This window comes from Metopolophium dirhodum, chromosome 1 (assembly GCF_019925205.1).
Source record: "Metopolophium dirhodum isolate CAU chromosome 1, ASM1992520v1, whole genome shotgun sequence".
NCBI lineage: Eukaryota > Metazoa > Arthropoda > Insecta > Hemiptera > Aphididae > Metopolophium > Metopolophium dirhodum.
In genome coordinates this window covers 130,433,055-130,459,502 of record NC_083560.1, presented here as the reverse complement: position 1 = coordinate 130,459,502, position 26,448 = coordinate 130,433,055, and the positions used below count along the sequence as shown (strand labels likewise).

The window sequence follows — 26,448 nt, the reverse complement described above, 5'->3', positions numbered from 1 at the left end:
TTTTCTTTTGTTTTTCACATCGCTTTTGAAAACTACTGGGAAATTAAAATTTTGACCTCCCCAATGCACCAACGATATTCACTTTCCCATCGAACAAGATACTGAAGTCGAAAATCGAAGCATTATTTCGACTACTTATCGTGTACACAGACACAAAAATAAAAAAAAAAATAAAAAAAAAAAATAAAAAAAAAAACAAACATTATTGTAAAATCAATACATTCATCGTTTCACTCAGAATCTAAAAAAAATTTAAAAATTCATGTTTAGGCAAATAATGATGTTTATTGATTATTTTTGCATACTTTAGCATATTTTTTTAAATTTTTAAGAGAATTTATTGAGAATATTTGAAGGTTTTTTAGAAAATATTTGCATCATATTTTAGGTATTTTAAGAGAGTATAAATCTGGTCTTAAGTGATAACATAATATTTAAATTATATTATAAAATATTATTATCGAAAACAATCTTACGATTGTCGTATTACTAAAAATAAATGAAAATAAGCCAAACATTCTAGCTAGTACGACAATGAGTGGAAACTCAAGGCTAAATTTATAAACGTAGTTTCAATGGAATATTATTCTTTATACGCTCATTAAACGAATTCGACATTCAACTACAAAATAGCTATCTCAGTTTATTTTTCGTATTTTTGGAATATTATCCTTTTTCTACTCACCCGTTCAATTTTAAAATATTAATAACTCGCTTTTAAATTAAAATATAATTAAAAGCCCATGAGATTTCCCAGATAATAATATTAACTTTAAATTTTATAAGAGGTCAACTCACTCACTTTTTAAACTAACAGGTACACGTATTTTTCTGTGCGTACAATTTGCTGTTATGTTACGCACTTGTAAGACAGTGACAGCATATGCGGGTGAGGCGTCCTCTTAAAGGGATTAGATTTAACTTAACTCTACTGTGATTTTTTGTCTTTGTCTAACACATGCATGACATATGATTTTAGATGAGTTTTCTGCTAAATTGATGAATGAATAAGAATTCTAAAAACAGATTTGAATTTTTTTGTCAAGTCTTGAAATCAACGTTTCCGCATTTTTTATATTTTGATTTTAACTTCTCCTAAAATTGAAATATGACAATTTTTAATTAATCTTTTTTAGTATAACATTTTTAAGAATTTGGGAGATGGTATAAAAAATTCTATTTACTATTAAAAAAATATATTGCGAGCAATAACATTAAAATTAATTTTGAACAGTATCTTAAAATGAGTTGATAACGTTATTTGTAAAATAAGTATGCTTATTAGGGTGGCCCTTATTTTTTGATTTTTGATTTTCTTCAGTCTTACTCCCTAAATTGGTTCCAATATGTATACAACTTAAGTACACAAAATTGCATGTCGATAGGTTAAGTTTAACCCGTGCCCCCCAGCCCTCAAAGTTCAAAAAATGTTACAGTTCAATTGACCACAGTTTTTTTTAAATAATTGACTTATATCTTGTTGTAATCATTTCATATAAAAATATGTGTACGACATTATATATAGAAATTAAATTTTCTAAAACTATTGCTCTATACATTTTTTTGATTAACGTAATATTTATTAATATAGTTGATAATGAAACATAAAAATATATAAATAAAGTAAAAATTAAACATTATTATTACAAAATGTATTTCATATAATATACGATAACTCGTTATTAAAAAATAGCTTAATTCGATAAAACAAATAAGTAATTATTAATTACGTCATTTGTTTAAATTTATATTTTATTGTGAACAAATTAAAATACTTAAAACTGTTTTAAAACTGTGCTTTTTAAACTGTTCGGGTATTTACGGCGATAATCTTCGACAACTTGAAGCACGTATTGTTTTTGATCTTCATTTTTTGTTAAGACCGTATTATACTCCTCCATGAGCTTTACCCCTCTTTCTGCCGTATCGTTTGTAACATGAAATGTATTTACAATTTCAAGGCCTTTTTGAAAATCTTCATTTGTATCCCACATTGATGGATGTTGCTCCAAGAATGATGTTGGTATTCCAAATTGCGAAAAAAATGAAGTAGATTCAATGTATATTAAATCGCTTATTTCTTTTTTTATGAATTGAGCTACTTCATTTGGCGAAACAATGATTCGTTTATTGATTTCAGAACTTAAGTTATTTAGTTTTATTGCATCAACCATTTTAATTTTTGTTTCAATTGTTAAATTAGTATCAAAAAATGCCAATGCTGCTGTTTCAGGTGCTAAATACCACAAGTGTCCACATAGTTTTTTTAAAGTTGATTGAGAAATGTTTTTATGTATTTTTTCATAATCAATAAGACTTTTCAAAAATTGTAAGTCTTGAAATGGTGCTAACGAAGCAATAGGTGCACAAAACCAAGCTTTAATATATAATCGAATAAGAAATACGCAAATTGTACGAATTGAGTCTTCTTCATTTTTTTTGATTAAAACTGATTACGGAATATGAATATTTTTAATGAATATATGGCCTTGGACATCCAACGAGCGTGGTGCATTGCACTAGGATACTGAAAAGATATGCCACGTGTAGGGGTACCACCAAGAAATATTACAGCTAATTCCAACAGTTCTCCGTAATCGTCCCTGTTGTGAGGTTTGCGTAATTGGTCCATATAAAATAATAATATAACATAAGATACATCATTTAATTGTTCACTGACAATTAAATCTTCTAATCCGGTATTATAATTATTGACATTAACTTTTGTCCAAAATTGTTGAAAACGTTTAAAAATTTGATTATCTGGATCAGATGTAACTACAAAGCTTACTTCAAATGCAGATCTAAGTATAATTTCATAAATGTGATGCCTGCAAGGAAAGTATAATATATCACGTTCTAATAGCTGTTCCAAGATAATACATGCTCCTTTTAGACGACCCGTATTTGAAGCCGTTGTATCACAACATTGAGCTTGGATATTATCGACGAGGCCCCATTCTTCAAGTGCTTGAAACACTGCTTCCGCTTGATTTTTTCCAGTTCCGGATATGAGCTTAGGAACACTTAGCAACTTTTCTGAATTTTTAAAAGAAACAATAACTGGTAAACGATCAACAAGCTCTTTTCCTGTTAAATCTGGGAGCAGCTTGCCATCCCAGTGAACAACAACTGGACCTATTTCTGATGTATTGAACTCATTTCGAAGTTGATCTGCTCTATTCTTACGTAAGCGCTGGCGTATTCGATTAATAGATGTCCGGTTTAAAATTAAATCACTTACATGTATACCAAAAGCTTCTACAGTAGCTGTTAATATATGAACTGCATCGCGATCACTTATTTTACACCTGTCCAATGCGATTGCAAGTTTCGGTGTTATAAAATTGTTTTTACCTCTATTTTGAAAAGTAGGAAAGTCTGGGAGTTCGGATGTTTTTTTTTGCAACATCTGATTCAGAACCGCTATTAGAACTTGGAGAACAGATTACTTCGCTGTCAACAGCACGTCCTAAAATAAATTAAATTTGTACAATAATTTTAAATGGTTTGATAGAAAAGTACAAACTTACTTGATAGTTCAATTTCTGTATAAGCTCGCTTTTTTCTTTTTGTAACTGCTTTCAACTGAGTGTTTACTCTTTCTTCAGTTTTCTGTAAATTTTTATCTCTACCGAGCATACAACCAATTCTGCCTTTTTCTCTTTGAGAGAGTAAAAATTGTCGATCTATTTCCATTTTAATAATATCCAATGCATCCATATGTGCAATATCAAAAAGGTCATCCAACTCATTCACAAAACATTCTTGTTTATTCTTATTTACTTCTGTTGTTCTCGATGCATGTTTCTGTAATGTTCTCCATTCTTCGTATAACGATTCCAGCTTCTTAATGTTATTGTATTCTTGTCTAACGGGTATGCGAGCTTTTTGCCAAAATACAACTATTTCTTGGATAACAAGTTTTGCGCTTTCGTGTAGGTTGAGTTTTACTTTACGCATATTAAAAAAAAGTACACGTAATGCCTGTCTTTTTGACGGCAATTTACTACCAATAATTTGATTGCAATCACTACCAATTAAAAATATTTTATGTTGCTCACGAAGAATAATATTTGATGTAGATGTTGAAGCCATGATGAAAAAAATGTACAATATTTGTTCGGATATCGATCGCGGTCCGCAGTGTACTGATTAGTATTACTGATTAGTGATTAGTAACCGCAGTGTACTGATTAGTATTACTGATTAGTAAATCGACCATAATATAAGATACAAATATCTAAACATTTGCTATCAGTTTTAAAGTGTCATATATTTTTAAAACGGCTTCGAATAGTTATAAGATTAAAATATAGTCAAATAAAATAATTTTGTTATAGTGCGATTATTTCAAATTTCAGATAATAAATAAAACCAGTTTTCCAAAATGAAAAAGACAATAAAAATATAATAGTATGTTAGATATTTTATAATTTTGTTTAATATTGTTACGTTATTTATACACTTTTATGTTTCATTATCAACTAAATTAATAATTATTACGTTAATCAAAAAAATGTATAGAAAAATAGTTTTAGAATATTTAATTTCTATAAATAATGTCGTACACATATTTTTATATGAAATTATTACAACAAGATATCAGTCAATTATTTAAAAAAAATTTTGGTTAATTGAACTGTAACATTTTTTGAATTTTGAGTGCTGGGGGGCATGGGTTAAACTTAACCTATCGATATGCAATTTTGTATACTTAATTTGTATACATATTGGAACCAATTTAGGGGGTAAGACTGAAAAAAAATGTTAGAAAAATCACCTATATGACGAAGGGCCACCCTAAATGCTTATGCACTTGAAATTACACACAATTCTACAATGTAGCGACAAACTGACAACATACTATTACTATTATAACATATAGTTGTAATATAATAAAATACAATTAAAAATATTAGAAGTATTCCCAATTTTTCAATAAATAAATAAATCACATACTAGACTAACCTACATGTTAAATATCAAGGTATATGGAAATATTGATCTTGAATTTCGAAATTTTATATTAGAAACTGCTGAAGTAAGGTTGTGCCCTGATGGCCTGGTGGAGAGATGTCTAATTTAATGTTGTTTAGTGGCAGGGCAATAACAAACCACTAGGTACTCTTTTTCAATACTTTCAAACCATAAATATTTATCAAATAATAATAAAACAAATCTCATTTTGGTATTTTCTATACAATTGTTTATAAATGAAGACTTGAATTTTAAATACTACAAATATTATCTTGTAATTATCATTTATGATTCCCAAGACTTACTTTATGCTTTAGTTGATTCCCAGGCTTTTAAGAGGTATGTACGAATTGATTGTTGTATATCAGTTATACGATAAATGTATATGGAAATATGTTAAACAAACTTTTCAGCCTATTAGCATTACCCAAGAGACACCACGAAGAGGTTTCCTGAGAATTCTTTCAAACATTTTCTTCTTTTTAGTTTTTTCATATTTTGAAAATCATCAGGAACATTGTACAACTTTTTTATTTCAAATATTTTTGGTATTCATCTTCATAGTACAAAAATGTAAGGGATTGCATTTTAATTTTTAGTTAGCTCTAGGCACAAATATAAAACACACTGTTTTTAAAAACTGATATCTGGTAATTATCACTTCTCTCATAAAACTTCTTTTTCTTGGTCTTTCTTGGTTTAAATCACCAGTTGATATACAATAATAAGGGAATCTACTTAAATGTACTCTTAATAGCCACGGAATAAATTCAACGGTATCAGTGCAGGTAAATAGGTACTTGGGAATCAACTAATTTGTTCCCAAAATGTGCTATCCTTTTCCACAAAATCATTTTCAAATATCATAACATTCTTTACAAACATTTAGACATATAGTAATGGTTAGAGTGCGGATTTGTATGTATTAAAAATTCAAAAATATGTACATATACCTATATGTATTTAATTTTATCCAAATATGTAATTAAAAATATATGTAAAAAAAATGTTTTTATTCTTGACAAAAAAAATTATTAAATAAGTACGTAAATATAAATCATACAACACTACATTATATTATTATTTTATTAATATTAATTAGGAATACAAATTAAATTACAAATTATAAATTACAAGTATTCAATCATTGGAATCTACTTCGTCGTCAACAAAACAATTGACAATCATATACTTTTTTAGATTGTCAAAAGTAAATCGACGTCGATTAGGACCCAATATGTTTTTATAGCAGTTAAATGATCTTTGCACATCGACGGAAGTTATAGGAGCGAATTTGAAGCCCCTAACTCAGCAAGACTCGATTGAAGAGAAGTTTGCGTATCGCTGCCGTTATGAATGTTTGCAATAGCTTCAATTGTCTTTAAACCTGGGTTTTTACTAAGTACTTGTTTAACTTTTTTCTTAATTTTTATGCCAACCTCCCAAGGGGCTTCTTTCAATTTGTTGACGTTGTTAGAGACAATACCCAGGCTATCATCCAGAGACAAGTTTTGAGCTTCGAGTTTCGTAATAGAATTGGCAAGGAATGTAGTATTGGAGGATATGTACACTAAATTATTTTTCAATGAGGTACTTTTAATTAAATTTTTCACATTTTCTACTGAAACACCATCTATTTCAAGTTTGAAAATCACATCTTCAATGACACTACAATTGTCGCAATAATATGCAGCAGCTTGTAACCAAGTACCCCAGCGAGTTATCATTGCTCTGGGGTAAGAGGTGTTTGGGGGTAATTTCCTTTATATACATTTACGCGACTGGGTGTTTTAAGGAAAATTTTTTTTACACTTGATATCAAAAAATCATTTTTGGGAAATTCTGATCTAATTGTTTCTGCGACACGATGAAAAGCGTGTGCAAGACAGGTCACATGAATTAATTTAGGATAAAATACTTGTAAAGCAGTTCCAGCTTTCACCATATAGGGTGCTGCGTCTGATATAAATAAGAGTACTCTTTCATGCAAAATACCATTTGGCCAGAGAATACCCAAAGAATCGTTGACAAAACGAGCAACTGTTGAGTGGTTACATTTTTCAAGAACTTCAGTATTTAATAAATATGGCTTTGAAGCATAATCTGAATTCAATTTACCAACAATTATATTCCCTACGTACCTTCCTTCTACATCGGTTGTCTCGTCCATGGAAACACAGATTGGTCCGCTTGAAATATTTTTTCTGATAATAATCAAGGTGTTCTCGTACAAGTCAGGTAAATAATTTTTCCGTAGAGTTCTTGAATCAGGAATTTTACTGCTTATGTATTTTTCAAGAAATTGACGAAAATTAATATTATCGATTTTTCGCAATGGTTTATCTGCTTTAATTAAAGCTGTGCATAAGTCACTATTTAAAGTTGATTTATTGGACGATGACGAGGTGATGAATTGTTGTACTGTTGTTGTCTTTCGCCGTTTTTTTTGCTATATGAATTGCGGTTCTTATGTGTTGTGTAACTTGATAGCGCTGAGTGGTTGATACGGCTTTATCACATGCATCGCAGTACAAAATATTCGAATCGGTACGAAATGTTTTGTTCGGAAAATCTCGTACGTACCTCATTACGAGGTCTTTTTTTCTAAGAGCAACTTTCGGCATTTTCAATTAAACACAACAAGGATATAAAATAAGACTCAACAAATACGAAAAACACGAGGACACATGGACACCTCTCCAACGACTAAACAACAAATAACGAAATGAAATTTACTTTTATCGAAACGCGTATAACGATAACTGGGTCGATAATGTGTGGACTATGGACTAATAGTCGCAACTCGCGATTATAATTTGCACACGCACGGACTGGAGAAGATAACAAGTCATAATATAAAACGGCGATACATTACTAATTCTGTAAATGGCTCGATATTTAACAAAAATATGTAATATCAGTAAAATATGTAAAAATATGTAATATTAACCATAAAATAATCAGATAGTCCTGTAACATATTTCTGTAAAGGAATCATTAGAATATTATCATTCACGACAAATATGTAAATACATACAAATTCGCACCCTAGTAATGGTTATATCTTTGAAATTATATACAAAGCATAATACAGGATGGGGCAGTGAATCGGGCGATTTTAAAATAACTATAAAAACCCAACAAGTATTTTTTTTTTAACAAATATATTTATATAACCTGAAAGTATATAAAATAGCATTAAAGAAGTGTTAATTTGTTATTTAATTTTTATAAATGATATCTGCAAGATAGCATCGATTTCGAAACAAACATTCGTGAAGGCGTCTTTGAAAACTGGTCATGACGTTTCGCAGAATTTCCTGTGAGATTTGTGTCACCTCTTCTCGTATTCTTTGTTTAAGATCATCAAGTGTCCTTAGTGGTGTTTGGTATACTCTACTTTTTATATACCCCCACAGAAAAAAATCACGGGCCGTTAAATCAGGTGAATGTGGAGGCCATGGAATATTCCCATTTCGAGAAATCATACGGTTCGGAAACAAATCTTTTAGAATATTCATATTCACTCTAGCTGTATGACTCGTAGCCCCATTTTGTTGAAAAAATCCAGTCACGCCATATTGAGCAATTTGTGGAATAAAAAGATTTTGCAACATCTGTGAATATCGCTCTAAATTTACGGTGACTGCCTCTCCACGTTCGTTCTCGAAAAAATACGGCCCTTGATTCCTGAAGAAGATAAAGCGCACCAAACCGTTACTTTAGAGCACTGGTGGGCAAACTTTTTTAATCGGGGGCCACATTGTTTAAGAAATTCTAGAGGAGGGCCACAATTATAGAAAAAATACATTATGTGTTAAAGCTTTGAATCATATAATATTATAAAAACATTACAGCATTACACACAAATGTTACAAATTACCTTTTACCTTAAAATTTAAATAATAATTAATTTAACTTTTATTTGAAAGCCCAACCATGATAGGCGTGTGAGACATATGGAATTGTTTTTGATCTTCCATAATATTTTCGAAAGCAGGTTCCATCTGTGACGAAGCAACTTTCAACAGTGCGAAAAGGTGTTCATCAGTCAATCAGTTTCTGATTGAGTTTTTCCGCAATTTCATGGTCGAAAAAGTTTGTTCGCACACATAAGATGACGCAAACATCGCCATGATTTTCTGGGCGTGAGCAATTATCTTTGGGAATTCAGCTTTCAGAAGTGCTCTATAAAAATCTAATTTTGTGGAATTCAAGAACAATTGCTTCAAATGGGTACTGCACTGCATTTCAATAATTTCCAACTGCAATTCTGCAGATACATTTTGTGAATCTACATTAAAGGGCATCGAGAAAACATCTAGTGATGATTGAATGTTCTTAAAATCTTGAAACCTAGTTTGAAATTCTGTGTGAACTTCTTTCAACGCCTGACTGAATTCTTTTAGTTTGTTCGCACTCACTGGTGACATGGATTTTAAACGCAGAAAGTGAGTTAAATCGTTCTTCTCCATGCAGTTATAAAACAGAAAAAGCTGTGTTCTAAATGATTTCAAACAACCCCAAGTCTCTTCTATAAATTGGATCTTTCCTTGCAATTTTTTATTTAATTTGTTATAGTGTTCGAGCAAATCGGTAAAAAATGCAAAATCGGTACATCAATTTTTGTCTTCGAAGATTTGGAAATCAGACCATTTGTCTGTTTTAATCTTTAAGAAATCTTGTACTTCCTCTTTTAAATTCCAAACCCGTTCAAATGCATATCCACAACTTAACCATCTTACTTTCGTGTGGTAAAGAAGGTCAGAATAATCTGCATCAACTTCAATCAGAAATTCTTGGAATAGTCGGTGTACCAAGCCCCGAAATCGTCCTGGTGAATTATACAATGTAAAAATACAGCATCATGTATTCAATGGATTCTGGTTCCGAAAAATACCTGAAAATCCCACGTTTTTCCCAACCATAGTAGGGGCTCCATCTGTAGTTATATTGCATAATTTTGAAATAGGCGCATTTAAATTTTGGAGACCTTAGGAAAATTTGTTATAAATTATTTGCCCCGTCGTTTTTCCTTTTAACGATTACAAACAAGCTAGCTCTTCAGTAATATTAAATTCGTCATCAAAGCCTCTAATGAATATTAATAATTGAGCAGTGTCACTTCTATCCGTACTTTTATCCATCGTCACGGAAAAATATTTAAAGTTTGCTATACTCTGCCTAAATTGAATCGACAAGTTTAATGCTATGGTATCAATTCGCGTTGTTACTGTTTTTCGAGATAAACTGACAGACTCAAACTCTTTAATTTTTTCTGGACATAAAATTTTACTCATACTCACCATACAATCTTTTTTAAATTCTCCTTCCGAGTATGGTTTGTTATTTTTAGCTATTTTATAAGCCACAACATATCCAGCCAGTGTAGAAGCCTTTTGAGCAGTGTTTTGCTTTGTTAACACATTCCGTTGAGTAGATATTGTTTTTTTTAGGTTTGCTGCATTTACCTTTTTTTCTGCGTCATCCATCAAAGCATATTTGGTTTTTGAATGTTTGGTGTTGAAATGACGAGCAAGATTAAAATCTTTAAATACCGCCACTGTTTCATTACAAATAAGACATACTGGCTTACAATTGTATTCCGTAAAAAAGTATTTCCAAGCCCACTCTTCTTTAAACACACGACACTCGGAATCGACTTTTCTTTTTTTATACGCCATTATTCCAAAAGCATTGATTTTATTTTAAACGATTATGAATATAAAATGTTACGCAAACAAGCAAGAACAAAAGACAAAATTAAAACAAAATTAACGTAAAACGTACGGCTCGGTCTGTGACAGCTGACGAGTGACGACTGAGTTCACTATACGTACTATAACACAACTCACAAGGAATAACGATTAGGTATGACAACAGTGCAACGACTGATACACAATAACATTATAACAATTTACTTATATACATACGTACATCATACATATTATTATACGATAACTACGATAAGGACGCACCAAACCGAGATCCGGGAAATATATTAATACAAACAAAAATAGAAATTATATACCTATTATCGTAGTACTTATTATCTACTTACACCACGCTATGAGGGTACGACCGCGCACAGTCCACGCCAATCCATTTATATATTATTTAAAACTATTTTCTTCGATCATTTTCAGATTATTTCGGGAATTTTTTTTATACTATACGGGCTATATACTGTCCGTGTCGATGGACCCTCGGCGGGCTGGATTAAATTCTTTCGCGGGCCGTACTTTGCCCACCACTGCTTTAGAGGAATGCAGTGGTCTCTGATGAAGTTGACGAGGGTTTGTGTCACTCCAGTACCTAAAGTTTTTCTTATTGACGTATCTGGATAGGTGAAAATGAGCCTTTTCACTCATCCATAAGCTGTGGACAATATCTTCATTTTCATTAATCAAAGCTGAAAATTGTTCACAAAAACGTCTTTGACTGACTTAATCATTTTCATTTAGAGCTTGAACCACTTGAATTTTATACGGATGATGATGAAGATCATCATGTAAAATTCTCCTATCGGTTAGATAATCCTAGTGTAACGCTATGACGACGTGCCGACCGACGAGGGCTTCTTCAAATTGCTTCTCTTACTCGTTCAATATTCTTTTGAGTTCGAATATTTCGTTTTCTTCCACCTCTTTTATTAATTGTTGTGCCACTCTGTTCAAAATTGTTCACCCATAATTGTATTGCATGGGCCGACGGCACTGGGTGATTACGATTAATGCCGAAATGAGCGCGGAAAACACGCTGCGCTACTACGAAACTAGAGCTGTTTTTTGTTTACAGCGAACGCGCGTTGTTGTGCAGTCCAACGATTCATGATAACTAAACGCTTATTTATGGTGAACGTAATTTTATAGTTGTAGTACGCACATATCAATTACAGGGCTTTCCGTATTTATTTTTAAATCGCCCGATTCACTGCCCCACCCTGTATATAGTAGGTCCTTTATTATTTTTTTTTTACCCTGTACAAAATTTCTGCCAAAAGGAGTGATTTGATTTCAACATATAGTACCTTATTATTAAGCAAATTGGATCAAGATGTACTTTATAGAGGTCATTTTTCGATTTTATCAATAGTTATTTAATGCCACTGGAAAAACCACTGAAAAATTACAAAAAACCTCCAAAAATGGGATTTTATTTTCTAACACTTTGCTTATCAACGTAGCAACGAATATAAAATTATCATATTATAATATTAGTTCAACTTAAAAGCTATAATAAATAATAAAAATTTAAAAAATCCAGACATAAACTGTCTCCGCTCAGAATAGTTTTTCTTATACAATGATATTATATCATTGAATTCAAGTTTAATACAAATCATTATACATTGACTCAATTGTAACCTACTGTACAGCAGAGCGATATCCACTTATTTTTATTTTTGTGTGGTAATCATTATTTGAAACAGTAAAAATACTTAGATTTTTAATTTTGAGGTTGGTTAGGTTAGGTAGTAATCAGCAAAATTTAATTCAGCCTATTACTATATACCGTTATTAATAGTAAAATAAATTGCCTAAGTAGTAATATAAATATAATACATCATAAATATTTTATGACAGACTTTGCTTAGAATTATTTATCATTGTTTCAAATTTAACATACACATTACTTACAGTGACTTCCTAAATTACCTTCGTACCTGGTACACTCGACACCTACTGTACAACAGAGCAGTTACTACTTATTTACCACTTTTTTAAACTATATATTTAATTATTATTTTACTATTAATTATTTTTTGTTATATTATTATTTTAACTTCAAGCTATATTTAACCATAACGCTGTTACGAATAAAAAACTTTTCTCAAACAAAGATGATCAGAAATATAAAGATCCTACTATTGATAATTCATGCCAATCACGGTGAGTATATCATAGTTTACTGTCTCTTAAGATTGACACCTCAACATTTATATATTTTTTTAATTTGTTGTATTACAAAAAAAATATGATAAAATATTAGAATTTATTAGTTGACCTTATTTTTACCTTAACAATATTCTGTAAATATATATTTTCTGGTAATTTCAAGACATTGTTTCATTTAATATCAAAGAAAGTATTTTAAATTTTAAAAACTTTTTGTTGAATATTTCTGAAAAGCAAATTTAATTTGTTATGAAAAGTGTATTCATTTTTTTTTTATCAATCTAAAAAACATCAGCTAGAATATTTATATTTATTGACTTACATTTTTTTGAAATTATATGTATAATTTTAAAATAGAATGTCTCCACAAGAGCATTGCACATTTCATTAATATCCTTTGATAGCTCTAGCAGGTAATAGTGGTCTAGAACTTTTTAGATAATGATATATATATTTTTTGAAATCTATCAATAAACGATATATTTCTCTAATAAGATTTTAATTACCTATCGTATATTATCTTGTTTTTTTTGCATTTCAGTTGTGAAAAGCCAATAGATTCATATGATATACCTGGCTCTAACATAATATCAGATACAATAGTAAAATTAACTGAACATGGCAATGAATGTAATCTATTTGAATCTAGTAAACGAAGTGAACTGGAAAATAAATTAAATGGTTTGTATTTTGAATGTACTTGTGTCATATAATGTACTTAACAGTGGCACCAAAACATACTAGTTTAATGGAACTGCCTTTATAATTGGTGGGTAGGTGGGTATTGGGTAAAATAATATAGCATTCTTAATATTTCTGTTATTATTATATTAAACACAGATAAATATGTCATTAAATTATTTATACATAATTAGTTGAGCCAGTTTCACAGTCGTTTGAAGGGGTAGTGGTTCAATCGAACTATTTGAAATGCCAGTTTTAATTTCATTCAGCGCTACTAGTACTTGATAATATACACATTATACAAAATATATTATTTTCAGATCCATCACTGTTTTATACGAATATTCCAAAGACTATATTAGGAAATCTTTCACAGTTTTTTGATAAGCATCGAACTGGTGTTGACCTCCATAAAATGATGAAATTATTCCGTGTAATATACTTTATTTAATAATTGTTGGTTACAACCAATGTTTTAACTGTATTTTTTTTTTTTTAGTCAAAATACGGCCGATCTTATGAACCATTGAATTATGGCTACTCTTCCGAAAAACATATGTTTGAATCTTTAGACAAAATGGTAGAAATAAAAAATAGTGTGCTGTATACAAAAGATCCTTTTGCCTATACAAAATTATTAAAAACAATAAATCCTATTGACATGAATGAAAATACTGCTCTTTTATTACCGGTATGTATTGACATTGTTTCTTTAATTTTAATTAAATAAAAATTAATTATTAATTTTTTTTTTAACAAAAAAAAGTTTTTGATATTTTATTGTACAATTTCAAAAATTGTTAAATTGAAATAATATATTCTAGGTACATGAACTGTATTTATTCATTATCGTACCATAACTAAAATTATTTTATGTATGTACTGTTTTGCAAAACATAGGGTAATGATTTTCTATTGAATTACTCGAGCAGTGATATCTGCAATGGAAGATTCAAGTATTCTACAATTAAGTTCAATGATCTGAAATTAATAAAGGTCATTGTTGCTGACGTTTACAACCCTAATTCATTTTATATTCAATTAGCAAAGGAAGTTGATATTCTGAATAAATTCATGGATGAATTGCAGTTAGTTTTTATTTTTAGTTAACTTATGGTTTCATACTTAACATAGTAATTTTGTATTATATTTAGAGAGTTCTATAATGAAAATGAAGAAAAGTACAAAGTTTCGGCAAAATTAATTCTTCCAGAATTGCCATGTACCTCATATATTAAAGGTACCAATTTCTGGCACAGGGCTAAAGTTTTAAAAATAGTCGATGAAGAAAACGTGCAAGTAATTACATATAATTTTATTTTAATCTTTAGTTAATATAAATTTATCCTGTTTTATGAACGAATATATTAAGATATGACATCCATTATTTTAGTTAACCTAAAATTAGTATTATTACAGTGAAGTATATTCATATAAATAAACACATAAAGTAGTAGTAGGCAGGAATCGTGTATGGTTATATGTAAATAAATTTAAAAATTTATAAAATCTAAATTATTTTTATCATATCTTATTCTTATTATTTTGGTGTTAGGGGATTTGATACAGACCGCTTTTAATGAGTTCAATATAGGCCACTCCTCATATGTTGTTATAATAACAGAAATATTTTCAAATTACTTGTGTACTTAAACATTTATAAAATACTCAATTTTTATAGTTTAAGTTTGAAAATGTAAAACAAGGTTTCTTGTAAGTAGTTCATATCAGGGCTGGATTCAGTTATATTTAACGAAGGGGCAAATATCACATATTAAAAAAAAAAAAAAAAGTGTAATAAAAGTGGTATTTGTGAGTGTGTTAAAAAATAACTTATACAGGTATGTTTAATACAAAATTGTAATAAATTAATAAGTACAATACAATAAACTTAAAAAATGTATAAAAAAACCTATTTGATCTTAAATTAAAGATAGCCGGTCTCTCCTCTGCACCTCACTGAATCCGCTAATGTTTCATATTGTATCTTATAAATTAAAAAATTATATAAACTCAGTTTTTTGTATAGAAATTTAAATTTTAAATTTGAAAGGAATTAGATATTATTAGTATTATTTAATTAAAATATTATTCGTAGGTACTTGAACCTTTTTAAGTATATTGTATACACACAATGACATTTTCAAATTCAAATTATTTGGAAAAAATTACTTTAATAACAATTATATCATAAAATATTAAAGTACTTAGTGATATTATTGACTGACATACCGCCTTCGCTCATAATTGTTTAATGTATACAATGATTATATAATATAATTTAATTCATTTTAACATCCGTTCCTTCTAGACACTTACTATACAGCAGAGCGGTACTCACTTGTCTACCATTTTTTATTTTATACACAGTAATTTTTTGTTCAAATCTAACATTCCTGTCTCATATTTCATTGTTAGCATACATTCTTCATATGACATGAAGCACCATCTTAAATATAGAGGTTTTTGAAAGTTGAATATTAAAATGATGGTTGCCATATGTTTAAAAATATTATTGTAATAACGTAAATTATTGTGGGCCTGGGAACTAGATTATTCTTTGGCGTCAGCATAAAATAAGGTCACACACATCCTACGTAATATTGTTATGAGTGCGTGTCGATATCTTAGTTGTCGTTGTTAATGGTTTTATTTGATGCGACCGATTTCTACAAGCGACAGTCTGGCCATTGTTTATTATTTTGTAAAATTTTAGTTTATTATAATGGTGTATGAGCATATCATTACATTATTCATTGTATTTTATTAAAATAAAACTGACCACAAATTTATAATTTGTTTAGTTGTTTTTTGTTGATTATGGAACAATTGAAATAATACCAAAAAGAAATATCAGACTTTTACAATCAAGATTTAGCGCTTATGCTACTCAAGCAATACACTGTGGTTTATACAAATGTAGAGAGTACAATTATTCAAGAGAAATAAGTGAATATTTTGCTGATATGGTAGAGCACCATGTGTTAGAAGCTCAGGTCCATCCACCAATTCCCAAAGTAATTAATCTAAAATCTAAATCAATATTGTTTTACTTAATATTATTATTAAACATTTTTTTTTTCAGGATGATTGTGAAAAAATAATGGTTACATTATTTTTAAATACCAAATATGATCAAATTAATTTGAACAAACGAATGTAAGTTATATATATTATATTTAAATTATTTATATAAACATTAATTCATGTGATATTAAATAAAATAATTTTTTAACTGGCAATCACTATTACTTCTATATCACGTGTCACGAAAAAAAATCACTCGAAAAATTCTTTTAAAAACATGTTAGCGCGTTCCAATAACATGGGTTGCTGAGTGGTTTGATCATAAAAACACCTATGAGGAGATTTTTAGCTGATTCCGTAAGAAGCCCGATTTTCGAAATTTTCATTTTTAAGTCTTAAAAATAACTTTTGAAAAATTAAAAAAAAGTGTATTATTAATCATGATATATTTCATAATGTTTTAAAGATATCAAACTTCGGGCTTATTACGGAACCAGATAAAAATCTACTCTACAATTTTGTTCATATGTGTTTTTACAATAAAACCACTGTATAACCAATATTCTTGGAACGCGCAAAGTATGTTTTATAAGAAAACCGCAGAAAATTACGCTCGTCAAATGCTGAGCCCGTAAGCAGCGTTCGATACTAGGTGTTCATACCACCACCCCTCACGTGATAACGGCTGTACCGCACCATGGTCAAAACAGGTTTTTATCGCAGCGAAGCACCCGTACATAGTTTATAAATAACCAGATAAAAACTGATTATTATATTTGTGACAAATATTATATAATTTGGTTCGATTTTATATTTTGTATTCGTATCCGAATTCTATAAAAATAAAAACTATACTTTTATTCTTCAAGTAATACGGTTTAATGAAGCGGTTTATAGTAAAAATACCTATTATAAAAATTGTAAAGGAGAACTTTTTTAACAACCGTAAGAAATCCGATTTACGATATCGTATTCCAATCGTCCAATATCGCATAGTAAATTAACAGTATTTATACAGTTATTAGTTTTTTAATAACAACAAAATAAGAAAATCATTACTTGAGAATTCGAATGAATATCAAATGTAAAAATATGAATTTCAAACGCTCATAAAAATTTAATTTGACTTTCTTGTAGACATTTTTTTTTTTGATAAAGGTAGACAAACTTATGAGGAATCTCGTATTACATTTTCAAATCTTAGATTTAAAAAGAAAATTTTTTATGAATTTCTATCTCAAAAAAATTTGCAAATTTTCGTCATTTTTACGTACTTTGTCAATATTTGAACTTTAAATGCTTATAAACTTTTTTGAACAGCTCAAAAAGAGGCAAAATATTTTCAAAATGTTATGGGGTATGGAAAATGAAAATATCAACATTCAGTAACATTTTTATGTATCTACAGTTATTCTTTTTTGAATAACAACAAAATAACCAAATCACTACATGAGAAATCGAGTGAATATCGATATTGTAAAAATGTGAATTTTCAAACGCTCATAAAAATTTAATTTGATTAGCTCGAAGACATTTTTTTTTTATAAAGCTAGACAAACTTATGATAACATAAAACACAACTTACATTTTCAAAACTAAGATTTAAAAAAAAAAAATTTTATGAATTCTCAACTTAAAATAATATGCTAATTTTCGTGATTTTTCAGTGTTTTTTGTCAAGATTTGAACTTTAAATGGTTATAAAAAAAAATGTGACTACCTATGGATTTGTAATGTTTTTCAAATGTCATTAGTAACAATATAGTAGGAGCCTCGTATTAAATTTTCAAACCTTTTTATCCAACACTTAATGATTTATTGATATCCATAGAAAAAAAAGGTAATGGCATGGTGTTTAGGAAATGCTAATATAAACTAATATAACTTGAATATAAAATATTCAATTGAAATTTCATCTACTACGGTTATTTCATATTTGTTTTAGAGTTGCACCAAAAACCAAAATCTTTTTTTTCAAAAACAGATTTTGCATAAAAATCCCCGTATTTCGTTAATTTTTCTTTTGTTTTTCACGGCGCTTTTGAAAACTTCTGGGAAACTACTTTGACTCCCCAATGTACTAACTAGATTCACTTTCCTATCAGAAAAGAAACTGTTAAAGAAAATCTAAGCATTTTTATTGTCTTAAACGGTGATGACAGACACAAAAATCTAAAATCATAATCTTAAATTATAAATTATATTATATTTGTTGAACTTATAATAATATTTTTCATAGTTAAATAACAAGGAATTGTTGCTCGTTACCCTTTTATAATAAATTAAATAAAAATATAGTGATAAATAATATAGGTCACTTCCTAAATCTATTGATTGATTTAAAACATTTCATAAACTGTAATTCATTGAATTGTGTAATACTTATATAGTAGTTACTATGTATAGTAATTTTAAACAAACAGTTACTTATATAAATACGTACGTTGCGACAGCCCGGCCCATTTCGAAATATTGGACAATTTTTGCACCAATATTTAGCATGCAATTAGCATGAATTTGCATGACTAAAATTAAAATTTGCATGGTATTGGTTTAACTGCAAAACTTAAAATTTAATGGGCCGGGCTGGAGCAATGTTGCGCCAGCCCGGCCCAATAGAAAAAATATACTTATCGACTTAATATATATGCCAATATTTAGCACGCCATTAGCATGAATTCACACGACAGTCACCGGAATTCGCACGACATTTTTTAATGGCTAAAAAACCGTTTTGGCGATTTTACCGTTGCGCCAGCCCGGTCCATTAGAGAAATTTTGCGATTTTTGCAAAAGTGATACCGCCATTATTTAGAACGCCATTAGCATGAATTCGCACGACAGTCGCCGGAATTTGCACGACATTTTTTAATGGCTAAAAAACCGTTTTGGCGTTTTTACCGTTGCGCCAGCCCGGCCCATTAGAGAAATTTTGCGATTTTTGCAAAAGTGATACCGCCAATATTTGCACGCCATTAGCATAAATTCGCACGACATTCACCGGAATTCGCACGACATTTTTTAATGGCTAAAAAACCGTTTTGGCGATTTTACCGTTGCGCCAGCCCGGCCCATTAGAGAAATTTTGCGATTTTTGCAAAAGTGATACCGCCAATATTTGCACGCCATTAGCATAAATTCGCACGACATTCACCGGAATTCGCACGACATTTTTTAATGGCTAAAAAACCGTTTTGGCGATTTTACCGTTGCGCCAGCCCGGCCCATTAGAGAAATTTTGCGATTTTTGCAAAAGTGATACCGCCAATATTTGCACGCCATTAGCATAAATTCGCACGACATTCACCGGAATTCGCACGACATTTTTTAATGGCTAAAAAACCGTTTTGGCGATTTTACCGTTGCGCCAGCCCGGCCCATTAGAGAAATTTTGCGATTTTTGCAAAAGTGATACCGCCAATATTTAGCACGCCATTAGCATGAATTCGCACGACAGTCGCCGGAATTTGCACGACATTTTTTAATGGCTAAAAAACCGTTTTGGCGTTTTTACCGTTGCGCCAGCCCGGCCCATTAGAGAAATTTTGCGATTTTTGCAAAAGTGATACCGCCAATATTTAGCACGCCATTAGCATAAATTCGCACGACATTCACCGGAATTCGCACGACATTTTTTAATGGCTAAAAAACCGTTTTGGCGATTTTACCGTTGCGCCAGCCCGGCCCATTAGAGAAATTTTGCGATTTTTGCAAAAGTGATACCGTCAATATTTAGCACGCCATTAGCATGAATTCGCACGACAGTCACCGGAATTCGCACGACATTTTTTAATGGCTAAAAAACCGTTTTGGCGATTTTACCGTTTGCTGCCATAAAAACAATAGTTAATTATTATACTGATCACTGATGAATAGTATAAATTTATATTATTTTATTAAAATGCAAATATTTAGCATACCGTTAAATACATATCAACATTTTTAATTTGTATACATATATTTACTACTAACTTAATTATGTAGGTATTCAGGATAATGTAGGTAAATGTGTACATGCTACGTATTAATTAAGGGTATACCCACCGTTTGTATCATTCATAATATATAAAAAATAAATATTATTAAATATTAAACTGTTCATTATACTAAGTAAATATTTATGTAATTTAAAACAACATTTAGTATATCTAATTCAGAATGTTTTAATAGGTGTAGCAAAATAGAAACTAGTTAAAGCGATAATAATACATAAGTTATAAGAGTAGACAAATGTGTTTCCTTCAACGTCAGTCGCCTCATTTAGTTATGTGAAGTGGTCACTGTGGTCTTGAGATGTCCTATTTGTCTGTTTTTTTTGAAGCACAATACAGAATTATTAGTGTTATTATTATTAGGTATTATGTATACAGTTTTTTTAATTCTTAGGAAATACCTACTTAATTGTTTTCTTAGTAAATAGCCATAATTGATTATATAGGTAATTTAGTTGTACATGTTGTTCAGGTATTAATATTTGGTATGTACCAATTGTTGAATCATGCATAATAATATACACAAATAAACATTATTAATAACTAAACTATTACCCAGGTTAAGTGAACATGTATGTAATGTGAAACAAAATGTAGTATAAGTCTAATACTCTAACCCTGTTTCATTTAGAAACTACTGAATATTTGCACTGCGATTTTTGTAATTTATTTGCATTTGAATAAGTAATATACCTACTAACATTTCACCATTTAGAAAAATGCTAAAGTCATCAACATCCTAACGCCAGTAATTGTTATAATATTATATACTAATTAACGTGTTCTTAGATACATATATGTTGATTGTGTATTGGTTACAAGTTTGTAAATTATGTGATTGTTTTAAGTATAATATTTTATTTGACTTAATTGAAAATAAATAACATATAAATAAAATTTGAGTCAATTTATTAAAAACTTGTTTTGATTAAAATACTAAATGGTATAAAATAAAAATTCACATGGTACTTTTGGTGTGGATTTTGTAGTAATTGGTTTTTTCTGGAGATCGTCATAAAGTTCCCAATTATTTTCTCCAGCTCTCTTTAAATAGGCTTGATAGTGGCCAATCGAGTTTCGTAAGCTGCTTTTTCCTTGACGAAAACTTATCACTCCACGAAGCTCATATGTTATACTACCATGAGTTAACACTTGAGGAATATCTGATAATTTTATTTGCGCCATCCTAGCTGCTTCCGTGCTGTGTTGGCTCAATTCCAAACGTTCATCTAAAATTTTTTTCTTATTAGTTCTATATCAAATAATTGGTTCAGCTTAAAAGTCGTCATCAAAGAAGCCCGATTGCAATTTAAAGCTATCACTATTATTTTATGTTATGATTACGTATTTTAGATTCTGAGCGGAGCGATGAATGTATTGATTTTACAATGATGTGGGTTTTTTTTTTAAAATTTTTTTTTGTGTCTGTGTACACGTTAATTAGTCGAAATAATGCATCGATTTGCAACTTCAGTATCTTGTTCGATGGGAAAGTGAATATCGTTGGTGCATTGGGGAGGTCAAAATTCCCAGTAGTTTTCAAAAGCGCCGTGAAAAACAAATGAAAAATTTAGGAAAAAACGGGCATTTTTACGCAAACCCGATTTTTGACAAAATCTATTTTTGTTTTTGGTATAACTCTAAAAGAAATGACAGTAGATCCATGAAATTTTGACTGAATGTTTATATTAGTATTTTCTAGACACCATAAGATTTTCAAAATATTTTGATTTATTTTTAGTTGGTTACAGACATTTTCTATTTCCAATTTTTTTACGTTTTTTTTCTATAGATGTCTATAAAATTTTATTTGTTGGGTAAAAAATGTTGAAAATTTAATACAAGGCTCCTACTACATTGTTACATTGATATATGAAAAATATTAAAAACCCGTAGTCACAATTTTTTTTTATAGGTAATCAAAGTTCAAATTTTGATAAAATACGTAAAAATGACGAAAATGTGCAATATATTTTGATTTAGAAATTGATAAAAATTTTTCTTTTTAAATCTTAGATTTGAAAATGTAATACAAGATTCCTCATAAGTTTGCCTATTTTTATCAATGAAAAATTGTTTATAAGCAAGTCAAAATAAATTTTTATGAGCGTTTGAAGTTCATATTTTTTCAACATTGGATAATCTCTCAATTTCTCATGTAGGGATTTTCTTATTTTGTTTTAATTCAACAATGAATAACTGTAGATGTATGAAAATTTCACTGAAAGTTTATATTAGAATTTCCTACACACCATTAAATTTTCAAAATAATTTGACTTATTTTGAGCTGTTTACGGAAATTTTCAGTTTCCAATTTTTTTAGGTTTTTTTTTTATAAATATCAATAAAATTTTATTTGTTGGGCCAAAAAGCGTGAAAATTTAATGCAAGGTTCCTAATATATTGTTACAATAGTAGTGGAAAAATATTAAAAATACATAGGCACAATTTTTTTTTTATAAGCATTTAAAGATCGAATTTTGACAAATTAAGTTCAATTAAAAATTTAAAAAAGATTTTATAGTTAAAAATTTATAAAATCTTCAAATAGTATAGCTTAGGATTGAAAATTTAAAATAATGTTCCCCTTAAATAGGTTATATATAAATTATTTTATTCACAATAATTTATATTCGTTATATATTCTTACTTTCCCAAAACAAAACGTCTATAAACAAATGCATTTTTGACAATTGAATATAAATTGATGAAGTGCAATTATCAATACATCTTGAATATTCCGTATTCACTCGTTCGTTCAAAAATGATTGAAGCTCTTTAATCATTTCACCATTGCTGACTTGATATGATATAAAAGTAATATTACGTGTTGATTTATTTTTTGTACCAGGACATTTATCATTTGAACAGAACCTTTGTTCTATTGCTGTTGGGTAGTCATTGAGCATAGTTTCTATGACATGTCCAGCTGGTGTATCACATTTTGCCATTATTACACCATACTGAAGTTCTTGTAATGTCACTTCCATACGACTAATTATCAAATCTGCTCTTTTTGAGTATGTTAAAGAGTTTATTCCAGTCTTAACAATATTAGAAATAAACGTAAAAAAAGTGTTTCCTTCAACTAAATCTATTTTGTCTGCATATTCTTTACTATCACAGTAAGATCCCTGAAAATTAAATAACAAATTTATACATAACAAGCTATTACAATTTATAATATCCCCAGTATTATGTTATTCTAAAAAAACTGGTCAGAAATGTACAGTTTATTATTTTCTTAAAAGTACTTGCTCAAGTAAATATCAAAATGAATTGAAAAATGTTCTGTTGATATTTCAATGGTTTTGCATCAGTGAACATAACTTTATTCTCATAATTTTGGATGTATTTATATATTATGTGTCAAGAATATTTATTTTTATATTTTGGAATTTTGAATCTATAGTTATCCTTTATATTTCAATAAATATTAATCATATTAAACAGTAAAAACACTTGTTTAATAAACACGTCATGATGTTATTATAATAAATTTACTTTAATTTAGAAAATAATCCTATTATTATTGTATAATAAATACAAACATTAATTGATATAAAGAATGTCTTACACACATATCAAGTAGTACCTATGTTTGCAATTTTTGAAGTAATTGATATTTATAATATAAAAAATGGGGGTACGAGGTGGCCGAGCGGTCTAACGCGACGGATTCGGCACAGCCGGTCCGAGTTCGATCCTCGACCACTGGGCGGCATTTTTCTCCGTGCAAGTCACGGTGTCCGGAGAATAAGTGCCGCCATCCCCCCACCCCGGGGCACGGCAGAAACCTACGGGTGCCTCATTAGAAATTCTGCCAAACACAACACACGTGTATAAACCTACCCAATATAAAAAACCTACAGTGCCCTCTCCACACCCAATGGCCTATGTTGCCGCGGGTTACCCAATAAAAAAAAAAAAAAAAATATAAAAAATAAAATGTTCAAACAATATATTACCTACCTATAATACTGATTTATCGTCAAAAGTACAAAAAAAAATAGTAAAATTATGGTTGAGTTATTTTTAACTGAAAGGAGCATGATACATTAAAATATATACCTTAGTAATAATTTAAAATAGTATAATCATTTTTAATTACAAACCATTATCAATGAAGTGATTGAATCAAATGCACAGGTATTGCTCAAAATAAATTTATCCTGCTTATTTTTGAGTACAGTGCTTTTCAATTCTGCAAAACGGGAACCATTTTTTAATACCGGCAATGATCGTTTGTTTCGTGGCATGCTTATATCGATATGGCGTAAATGAGGATTTGGAACTAGGTAAGAGTTACTTTTTCTTTGCTTATTATTTTTTCTGTTCCAACTCTCTCTTGCTAGATTTTCTTCATTCAAACCACCTGACGGTGTAACGAACCTAATTTCATTTTCTTCCATGACACAATACAACGCTGAGGGTGATTCATCTTTATTATTATTATCATCATCATAATTTGCAGTATTATTTAATGGCGATGGACAAATATCACGGTTTTCAAGTACTGCACACAATGATGGTTGCGTATCATTACAATCACCATTTGTGACGTTTAATGGTGGTAGTTCTACGTCGTCATCATATTCAGTACCAACTTGGTCTGACACTACCGAAAGTGTAGACAAATCGTTCATATTCCTGGCTGAACGTATTAGTGTAGCTCCTTTTAACGATGAAATATGAGTTTTTAAATATTGTTCAATATCGGTAGGTAATGATACATGTTTAAAAGTCACAGTTTTTAGTTTTCTAAAACTCGACTCAACGGCTGATGAACTACAAACATCGTCACCATAACCAAATATCGGTATCATTATGCCTGACCATAGCGGTAACAGTTTTGTTATTTTAACTAAAATAGGAACTAATGATGGAATAAACAATGGATTTATTCCTGATCCTTCGTTTATCAAACTCTTAGTGGTATCATATATATTATCTGCCCATGATTGAACCTCACACTCGGTCTCTTGTCTACTTATTACATTTATCCCGTCAGTTTCATTAATAAAAACTACAAACATTGAAAATAGCAATGATCAATGATTGACACTTTATTAATAAACACATAGCACGAAGAATGATTTCTCTAACTCTCCGCGGTACTGTCTTCAGAGGAGTCCACTTACTACATATCTTAATAAAATGAGCTACATCGATTCTTATGAAGCATCGAGGAACCCAGTGTGAATCAGAAGTAATATTTTTTGTAAGCAAATCAGAACAAGCTCTTATATAGTCCTGTAATGATGAATATTGGGTAAAACTTTGAACCATAGCTGAAAGCAGAGCCAAAGAATTATCGCAAACAGTCTCCTTTGGTTTTTTGATGTCAGAACTTATCCACTGTAAAAGCCAATTTGAAATTGCAATATTAGTGTGTCTTTCGCTAACCATATTTGTGACAGTGAAGTTTTGATTTTTTTGTTTGTCATATACAAGTGCTTCGTATAAGTAAATTGATTTTGTTTTTTCAATACCAAATTTATGAAATTGTTTTACTATTGAACCGGTTGCGTCGATTATAAGTTTTGGAGTTTCTGTACTATTACAATATCCTCTATATAAATGTATTTGTTCTGCGCAATGGTAATGTATAAAAAAGGGGTCACATCCTATATCATGTATAACATTTTGATATTCATTTTCCATTTTCATTATCATCAAGGATATTAAAACATATTTATGCCTCCGACTATTGGCTAGTGTTTTAGATTTGAGAGAACGCAAACAATTTCCTGTTGGAATAATAGCTGGTTCGAAACCTCCTAAAATTAAATTAAACGTAGGTATTAACTGTGTGATATTTGTGTAAAACGTATTATAATTCTTACCATTTGTCATAAGACGATTTG

The 26,448-nt window shown here is 29.7% G+C and overlaps 1 protein-coding gene across 4 annotated transcripts in view; it reads left to right on the top strand.

The window, feature by feature from the left end:
- The window catches only part of LOC132935429 (uncharacterized), a 45,725-nt gene that overhangs the window by 12,241 nt on the left and 7,036 nt on the right, over positions 1–26,448 (top strand). For all 4 annotated transcript variants that reach the window (XM_061001973.1, XM_061001974.1, XM_061001972.1 and 1 more), the window contains exons 5-12: positions 12,773–12,872; positions 13,420–13,559; positions 13,883–13,995; positions 14,062–14,253; positions 14,463–14,650; positions 14,717–14,861; positions 16,367–16,579; positions 16,648–16,721. In XM_061001973.1, the coding sequence (XP_060857956.1) occupies positions 12,773–12,872; positions 13,420–13,559; positions 13,883–13,995; positions 14,062–14,253; positions 14,463–14,650; positions 14,717–14,861; positions 16,367–16,579; positions 16,648–16,721 (1,165 nt within the window). The remainder of the gene's footprint in view (positions 1–12,772; positions 12,873–13,419; positions 13,560–13,882; positions 13,996–14,061; positions 14,254–14,462; positions 14,651–14,716; positions 14,862–16,366; positions 16,580–16,647; positions 16,722–26,448) is intronic.